Consider the following 9,027-nt stretch of genomic DNA (forward strand, 5'->3'; position numbering starts at 1 on the left):
ATCCCCAGTGCCAATCACCTCCCGCGGAGAAGTTCAGAATGACCTGTGACATAGAAACAGGCTGGAGCTTCTTTTACTTACATTTGAACAAATCTCAGATGATGGGCCGTAACCAAAGCTATGGCCTGTATTGTCAGCAATAGAGAACTAAGTGAAAAACAGTTTTCATGATGACAGGAATTAAAACTCCAGTTATACTTGAAAGAGCTATTAAATTGTAGTTCCTAGTGCCTTAAAAATATGCTTAGCTCTTCTGAGGAAAAAGGCCACTTATCAAATCAATTCAATATAAAGTTTGCTGAGAAATGTATGTAAAATTGACTGGTAAAATACTGTATTTAAAAAAGCATTGTTGACTGAAGATTGGTGTGTCTTAAATTGGAAAATCATATGTACTACAAAAACTCTTGGCTCAAATTTCACCACTGTAGGTATAGATAGAACCCTCCTTAGCAACTTGTGATTCCAGTCTTTTATTAAAATAAATCAATGACCCAAACAAAACTTTTCAGGTACAGTATTATTTTGTGATTCTGTCCTAATTTTATATTACTACCATGTCAGTATATAGGCATTTGGATTAAAATACCCTATAAAACCTGGTCCAACCCTAAATTTTTTCACTGTGCCAAAATTATACAAATGCTAGGACATTTTACTATCCTCTAATTTCTAATGTTAATTTTTATTTCCTTTGTTCCTGTGGTCTATTCATGACATTTCAGGAGCACTGCCCACGCTCAATTTACTTGGTTCCAGGTGCATGCAGCAGTTGGGAGTGTCTCTCGGCCTGGGGGTACAATCCACCGAGCGTCTGATGCTGGTTCCAGGTAGGTGTGACCGACGGGAGACATTGGATAGCCCTGGGCTTCATTTCCCTCCTATTACAAAATGCAGGGGACTGGACGAGCCAATCTCTGAGATTCCTTCTGGTTCCACTTTCTATTACTGGCAGTTCTGTTCCCATAAAAACAGCAGAGGGAGCACTTTTTCTATTATATCTTACAAATGTTGGCTATCATTTCAACATCCTTCAAAACTGGGGGGCGGGGGTGTGAAGAACATTATCGATCTAAAAATTGACATTCCTTCACACAGTTTGTGTCAAATCACAAATTTCATTATAAATTTGGTAAGTCTACAATCATCTGTTCTTTGAATTCCATGATGAAGTCCCACAAGAGAATTATTTTGTAAAGGTTTAGGAGCTAAAATATACTGAGAAACTTAGCTCCCCCTGAGTGGTAGCACATTTATACTGGGCCCAGTAAAAGAGAAATGCACTAAATCTTACAACAGAGGCTATCTGGTATCAAGGATGAAAAGTGAACAAAATTCATCAATCATAAAAACATTAGGGAATTGGGTCTAACATAAACAAACCGCTCAAATGATTGGTTGTTCTTTTCTTTTGCACTTTTCATTAAGGTACTTTGAGAACAAGCAGGTAGACACAGCCAGAGCCTGTTGGCTTGTAAAAGAGCGGAAATGTGTGATAAGCCAATGACCAAGTTGTATATCCGAGAACCCAAATGACTTTTATCCCTATATTCATAGACCTTTTAAAATTAACTGAACATCCATCATGTCTTTTTAATTATTAGACAATCTCATATTGTGTATTAAAGTTTTTATTCCTTGGTAAGAATTTTAAGATCACAAAATAGTGTGGCAATATTTAGGTAATAGAATTTATGGTGTGCTGAAAATACTAGAATATAAAGATATCTTCTAGTTTATCTTCGCAAACTAAACTTTTCTAAACCAGCTGGTTTCTTGCAGACAGTATTTATTTTTTAAAATAATTTAAGACAGCATAAGCTTGTACCAAGCATAAGCATCGTAACAAAAGTGCAACTTTTCAGCAAATCCTCCCCAAAAGATATTTTAACTCAAAATATCATTAGCACATATTTTCTCCCTACAAAAATAGCATGTCAGACATCATTAATTGGATGTATTAACAACTATGTACATAAAGAGCCACCTTGTAGGCTAAGAGTTTAACGTTGTTTAAACACAGCGTTTGAGGCAAACAGGAGCAACAGCAGCAGCAAATGCACCAAACTGACTAGAAGACCCAGATCTTTTCTTCACTCATAGACTGTTGTGTCTCACCCCTTACATAACATTCAAGTGAGATTTCTCACAGTGCTACCTTGGCAACAAACTAAAAATATCTAGACAAGGTCTTGGTTTAAGCCTTATTAAAAAAGCTTTCTTTGTGATTATCTGGTATCTGGTTTGGTCTCCAGAAAATACACAAACTTGGAGATGGGAAGGCTTCACGGAGCTTCAGTCCAATCTTTACAGCATTTCCAATCAAAATTGACTAGTTTAATATTTTCCTCTATGTCTGTGATTGAACAGAATATAGCCCAAGTCATTTTGGACTTTTTTCTTTTTAAGTTCAGTGCACATTCTTTTTTTTTTTTACAGCAAGATTATAAAAACTAAGGAACATATGGATTAAATAATGGCAAGGTGGGAATAGATACTCTATATGTATATTTGTGTGTGTGTGCACGCATGTGTGTATATATATATATAATTAAGATGAGTCAATTGATTCATGGTCAATTTCTTAAAGTGCCAGCAAATGTACTAAGAATGATTCTGGCCTTCCTCACTCATCTAGTTCCCTGACTTTGTTCTGACAGTGGCCCAACTCCGAGTCTCTTTCAACAAGTGCAAGTTACTAAGGAATATCATTCAAACCACTTCAGAATAGGTTGCAATGTGAGCGACTGCATTCTCTCCTCTTCCTCTTTGAAAAAATGTCTTTTTAAAAAGCTGAACATTACAAAATACTGAAGAGTAAACTCAATTCTGAAAGATCATTCTGTTTGCGGAAAGCATCCTGAAGCAGCAGGACAGCTCTGAGTCACTGACATAACTCTGCTGCTCAGTGTCAACTGCTCCGCCACCTCTCCCCCACCCTGGTTCCACTGGCTCACCCACAGAGCATACCCTTCTTACTTCCTCGAGAATTAGCTTCTATATTTTAATAGATAATGGAACACACCCTAAAAGAAGGCAAAAATTATTTGGGGGAGTTCTTTGAAAAAAAAAAAAAGACTAGCGCAGAGTCCTTTTATAGCTGGTGTGTGGAGGGTGGGGTGTTGAAAGATGAGCAAAACAGGAACTCCAAATGTACACAAAACACCTGTTTTTTTTTAAAGCCTGGCGTGCATCTATTACACTTCCTCCCTTAAAAACGTTAAGGGTGTTTTAACTTATTAATATTATTATTCCGCGGGAATTCTCGTCCCTGCTAAGAAAGGAGCGCAAGGATTCAGGGGGTTTCCTTTCCTGGCTGCGAGGGATCTTCCTGAGCAGAGCTCTCCGGGTTCCCGCGGTCGCGGGGACCGGCGAAGGGCAGGTGGGTGCGGCCGTGCGGGCGCGGGGCGTGCAGCGCTCCAGGGGGCGCCACCTCGTGCGGCCGGAGGGTCGCGCCGGCGGCGCCCGCCTTCTCTGGAGGGGGCGACAGCACGGAGGACAGGCAGGGGAAGGCGGCGGCGGCGGCGGCGGCAGCAGCGGCGGCGGCGGCGGCCGCCGGGGCGTGGATGCCGGGGTACAGCAGTGGGAACGGGGCGGCGGCCGCCGCGGGGTACAGGTACTTCTCCAGGCTGTTCTTGTCCAGGAAAGGCTGCATGTAGGCGGCGGCCGCGGAAGGCGACAGGAAGTAGAAGGGCAGGCAGAAGGGGGCCGCGGCGGCCGCGGACTGCGCAAAGGGCGCGCCCCCGCCTCCGCCGAACGCCACCAGCGAGCTGAGCAGGGCGGCGTCGGGTCTCAGCAGCGCGGCCGCAGGGTCGGGCCCCAGGAGCGCGGCCGCTGCCGCCGCCGCGCCGCCCCCCGAATCCAGCTTCATCCTCTTGGGCGCCGGCGAGTCCTCCCCGGGGGGCTCCTGCTTGATGGTGACGCGGCTCGCCCCCGCGCCTTTGCCCTTCTCGCGGTCGGGCCGGGCCTCGGCCTCGCCTCCGTAGCCGCTGTCGGTGTCTGTGTCGTTCTCGCCGGCCAGCTCCACGCTGGGCTGAGTCCGCTGGATGACCGGCACGCAGTGAGCGAGGGGCTCCAGTTTTTGTCCAGCGCGCTCCAGGCAGGGGGTGGCCCTGGAGGCGGCGGGGGTCGAGGGCGCGCCGGTGCCTTTGCTCTGGGGGACCTGTTGAGTCAATAGCTGAGGGGTGGGCAAGAACTGGGTGGCCACCGCATGCAAGTGGTTGATCAGCTGGACACACCGGGGCTCCCTGGGCGTCCAGCTCTCAAACCGGGAGAGGTATTGCAAGACTTCTTTGGCGCATGTTTGAAATCCCGAGTGGAACGCGTCCAAGTCGGACTGAATGGGCGATTTCAGAGATCGCTCCCCTAGGATGGGGGGGGGTGTGGGGGACAGAGGAATGGAGGCAAGAAGAAAAAACACCCGACGTTAAAACATCTGCTTATCACGTGGGCCCCACACTGACTAAAGTGATCTTGGTTTTTCCTCCCTATTTGAGAGAGATAATCCACCATTTGCGGGGGGGGGGCAGGGGGGTGAAGGGGCGCGGGGGCGGGGGCAGAGGATGGAGGGCGCTCTACTCCCAGCTGAAAAACCAAAGTGGAAAGGGTGCAACCGCCACGTTGAAAAAAAAAAGTCTAATTCCTCTGAGTTCTGCTGAAAGCCTGTAGGATGCTTCAGGAAATGGGCACTTTCCAATGAAGGGAAAGTATAAGCAATTTCACAAGTGAGGGTGAGCCGGTAGGCACACGGAAGGAGATGGGGGTGGAGAAGAAGTCCTAACACTGCTCCTCTGTGGGCTGCCCAGCTTCATCAGGGTGGATTGGCCTCCCTGAACTGACTTACCATTCTGTAAAGCAATTATCTTCTGATGCTGCTGCTCAGTTAAGGCTGTTAAAGCTTTTAAGTGTTTCAAAGTTAATTCCAAGACTACCGCTTTCTCCAGATGCCCCAGAGTCTGCATTGGTGCAAAAGAGAATGGGGCACTTGGTTACTTAAAAACATACATTTGGCTTGATTGGCTCTCTCTTCAGCACAGTAACTTAAGCAAACACTTTGAAAGAAGTACTATTCCTATACTTCTTAAGCTTTCCACATGACAGGTTATAAATGATTTTTTGATTCAGTTGTGAGCACCTACTTCTGAGTTTGTGGGAAACTCTACAGTAGAGTCTACTCTATATCACAAGTTGTAAGGCATCTGATATTTACATTTATTCTTATATCTCTGGGAGTAGCACCAGGCTATTAATACGCCCTTGGAGAGCAGCAAAGAAGGAAAATGTGCATCTTACTGTCAACTTCAGATGTTCAGGCAGTAAATCTTTCAGCTGAGCAATGCATTCATTAATTCGGTCTCTTCTTTTCTTTTCTATTAATCTATGCGGTAATTTATAGGTATCCTTAATATAGGAGAGTCATGGAAGAGAGAAAACAAGATAAACATTCATTTACTGGCTATAACAATATCCCCCAACCCCCCAAAACACACACTATGTGATAAACTATGCCCGAGAAACCTTCTTCCTCTGGACTATTCTGAAATGCAATTTAAATTCAGGTACGATGTTTAATCTCCCCCTGAGAGTATCCAGCAAACCACTTAAAATTCACAGTCGGGGAAGCTCAAGGGCTGGAATATATTTGCGGGCAGAGCTTCGCTGTGTAATCAATGACCCTAATTAACTACCCAGGCAGGTTATGGGGAACATCGTAAACTTACTCTTACCTTGCTATCGTCTCGCTTCATGCTCCTTTTGGGTTTACACATATACAATGAGGAATAGTCCAGTCTGCAAAACAGAAATCAGCATCAGGCACCCATTCGGGAGGAGCTCTGCCCTGGCCCGCTCCATACCACTTTCTTGAGAAGAAAAAAAAAAAAAAATCAAACTGAGCCCAGATAGATATTCGTAAGGGTGCGTGCACCTTACCCTATAAAATCTCTATGTTCCAGTAACTGTCTCTCTTGCAAATGAGGAATTCCTTCGTCCATGTTCAACCGCTGTCCGCTTTCCTCTGTTTCAATTTTTGAGGGCTGTGTCCTATAATCTGTGGGACGGTAGCTTTGGGAGATCTTGAGGGGATCTGTGCGTCTCCAGTCTCTCTGTCCCTCTTCAGCGCAGTGTTTAAAGTGTGAAGCAGTTGGTCGTTCCCTCTCCCACCGCGCTCGCTCTCTCGCACACAGACGCACACACACGCACGCACAGTCGCGCCGGCCCCACTGCGCTGGTAGTTTGCTCTCACTCGGGGCAGTGTTTGGCCACAGGGCACGCGCGTCGCCGGCCAGACCAGCACCCAGCTCACGTGCGGAACGTACCATCCGCGGTCCAGCCCGGAGGGGGGCGGGGGAGGAGGGATCGGGCCAGGAGGGGGCGACAGAAGAAGGCTGAGAGGGAGAGCGACGGCGGGAGGGGGCGGGGACACCTGATCAGGGCCACCGGAAAGGAAAAACAACTTCAGCCAAGCTATTCATCTTCCCAAAGACTATGCAGTCAGCTGGGGGGGGGGGGGGGGGGGTTGCCGGGGGTGCGGGGCAGCCTGGGCTTCCTCGGCTCAGAAATGTGACTCCGTCAGTCCGTCCGTCATTACGGTGCAGGAACGTGAATGTGTCTTTTGGAGTTCTCCACCGACTGTGCTGTTGGTTTGGATCAAAGAAAAGAGAAAGAGAATTCACTGTGGGTAAACTTCAGTCCCGAAGGAAAATTTGGAGACTTGTTTGCATCCCGCTCAGTGTGGCCTGGGTCTCGGCCTTGATAGGAGGTTGCCCCGGAGAGGAACAACTTGAAATCCTATCCCAGAAAGATTTAAGCTAAATGAAAAAGTCATTGGGTCATAATTTCGCAATTCAAGTGTCTTTTGGCGACAGTGTCCCTGGGCCACCCAAACTTCCCACAGCAGCCAAAATTGCAGTGCCACTAATCACAGCAGCAGATGACGATGTTTGGGGCCTCCGGTGCTCCCGGAGGAACGCGGCGGGGAGGGAAGGGAAGAGGGCGGGTGACACGAGAGGGGCTACTGCAGAGAATGCAGCATTATCACTCGTCCAGTAAACTCCGCGGCGCCTCAGCGCCCAGGGTGGCGCTGCGTGCTTCCTCTCCCCACCACCCCCCTTGTGCGATAAGCGATGCCTGGAGTGTGCGGAGCCCACGTTTACTACCGCTGGCACCCCCAAAGCCTCTCTCCTTAATCCTGTCTGAAACGGGTACCAGCACAGGGCCAGCAACGTGATCCGACCCGCCGCTGCTGCCACATCACTGCGCGGGGAACCCGTGAGCGCGCGCGCGGGCGCGCTCGCTCCCACTGCAGCCGCTGCGACCAGCGAGAGGAAGGAAGCGTGGGCCTCCGGGACTCTTGCTACCTTTTCCCCAGAGCCATCCCGGGAACGTGACTCACTGTTAGAGTTACCGGGAGGTGCCCGGAGATACGCAGTGACACCCGGCACAGCCAACGGCAAAAGGCCTTGGAGGCCAAGGGCAGCCTATCCTGCGGGACTCCCAAGTCTCTGGCCCAGCTGCGGCATCTGGCGTCTGCAGGAGTGGGAGGGATGTGTGTATGGGTAGATGTAAAACCAAAGTTCTTTCCTTCCTGCACCGAGTGAGATCTATATTCTCCTGGGTGATCCCCGAAACAGTCATTATTGCCAGTGGCACGTGAACCAAGGGGAGAAGTACGCGGAAGGAACACGCACCAGGGCGCAGCAGGGGTTGGGGCAGTGGTTACGTGTCCCCACCCGCCCGCCCCGCCAGGCGGCGCGGGTTCCGGGGACGGATCTGGGTCGCTGGTAGCGGCGGCTGAGAGGTCACGTGTCTGCGGGAGTCGCGTCTTCACTCGGCCTTCTGGAGCCGCCCCGCAGCAGCGCGAGCTGCCGCAGTCTCCTGAGTCCCGGGCGGAGACGCGAGCCGCGTCTGGCTTCCTGACTCCGGCGGCGGCCCAAGCTCACCCCAGCGTGAGGAGACGCTCGAGGTCCATCCACTTCGTCTGTTTACAGGGCCCTTTAAGGCCGCTCTGACTTCCTCCAATAGGGGGACTTACTTTGCACCAAACTGACAATTTAATAATACTTAAAGGAAAAAGTGTCTTTAAAATATTGATTTTATTTTAAACCTCACCAGCCAGCCCCTTTCTTGTTTGTTCCTAGGGATCGGATGGTGAATTCCTTTTGGTGAGGACAATTTGGAGCCCAAAAAGCGGCGCATCCCTGCAGTGCTGTATCATTTTTGTCTTCTTGTTCTAAATTGACCAAAAAGAACCTGAATGGTGGGGGTGAAGGGAAATGCCCTTAAGAAGGATAACTTAAAAATTAAAATGCCATCTTCCCTTAGAGGCTTATACATGTTTGGAGAAGGAAGAGGGTGTAAATATTTCCTCCGGAGCTGAATTTTCACTTGATGCCTTAAGTATTTGGTGAAAGTGCAGCGAAGACTGGATCGCTGCATCTGGGCCCTGTTGGGCAGAGCAGACAGACAGAAGGCAGACAGACATCTGATCAGGACAAACCTTCAGGACTTAGTCTGAGGCAGACTCTGAAGCAAGTTGAAGTGGGGAAGATAAAGAAGCTTAGTGCATCATGGATGTGTTAATTTTTAATGAAAATTTCCCATAATTTAAAAATACAGAGGACTGTTGCTGCAAATGAAACTTTTAATGTTACCATTTCTATCTCCTCTCCCCCAGCGTCAATTTTGTCCCAAGTTTCCCTGCTTCTATATCCAGTATTTTTGTTTTCTCTTCCACTCCTTTTCCTGATACCCCAGCTCAAGCTATAAATGGAGTCTTTTCTAATTTCAATGGTTTTTTTTTTTCTAATTTTCTAATTCTCAGTCCTCTTTTTCTTTTCTGCCTTTCTTTTTCAGGTCCACCTTTTTATTGCTGTCTCCATTTTTTTCCTTTCTTATTTTTCTTTTCCCTCATGTTCTTTTTCTGCTTTTCCCCATTGAAATAAATGCCAGCTGTTGCTCTTTTCCTGTATTTTTTCCTATCTCTTACTTGCTTTTTGTCTTTTTAAAAATCTTTCACCTTGTGACTCC

At 48.0% G+C, this 9,027-nt stretch overlaps 1 protein-coding gene across 1 annotated transcript; it reads right to left on the reverse strand.

Annotated features, from left to right (window-relative positions):
• Nucleotides 1-324: 324 nt before the first annotated feature.
• Nucleotides 325-6,376, reverse strand: BHLHE41 (basic helix-loop-helix family member e41). The gene is made up of 5 exons (XM_037144839.2): nucleotides 5,932-6,376; nucleotides 5,727-5,790; nucleotides 5,293-5,400; nucleotides 4,844-4,955; nucleotides 325-4,365 (listed from the first exon to the last, which is right to left on the reverse strand). The coding sequence occupies exons 1-5, from the start codon at nucleotides 6,318-6,320 to the stop codon at nucleotides 3,296-3,298; spliced, it is 1,743 nt and encodes a 580-aa protein (XP_037000734.2). The 5' UTR covers nucleotides 6,321-6,376; the 3' UTR covers nucleotides 325-3,295.
• Between the last annotated feature and the right edge of the window lie 2,651 nt (nucleotides 6,377-9,027).

The sequence above is a fragment of the Artibeus jamaicensis genome, unplaced genomic scaffold (assembly GCF_021234435.1).
Source record: "Artibeus jamaicensis isolate MK-2021 breed Jamaican fruit bat unplaced genomic scaffold, CSHL_Jam_final contig_233, whole genome shotgun sequence".
Lineage (NCBI taxonomy): Eukaryota > Metazoa > Chordata > Mammalia > Chiroptera > Phyllostomidae > Artibeus > Artibeus jamaicensis.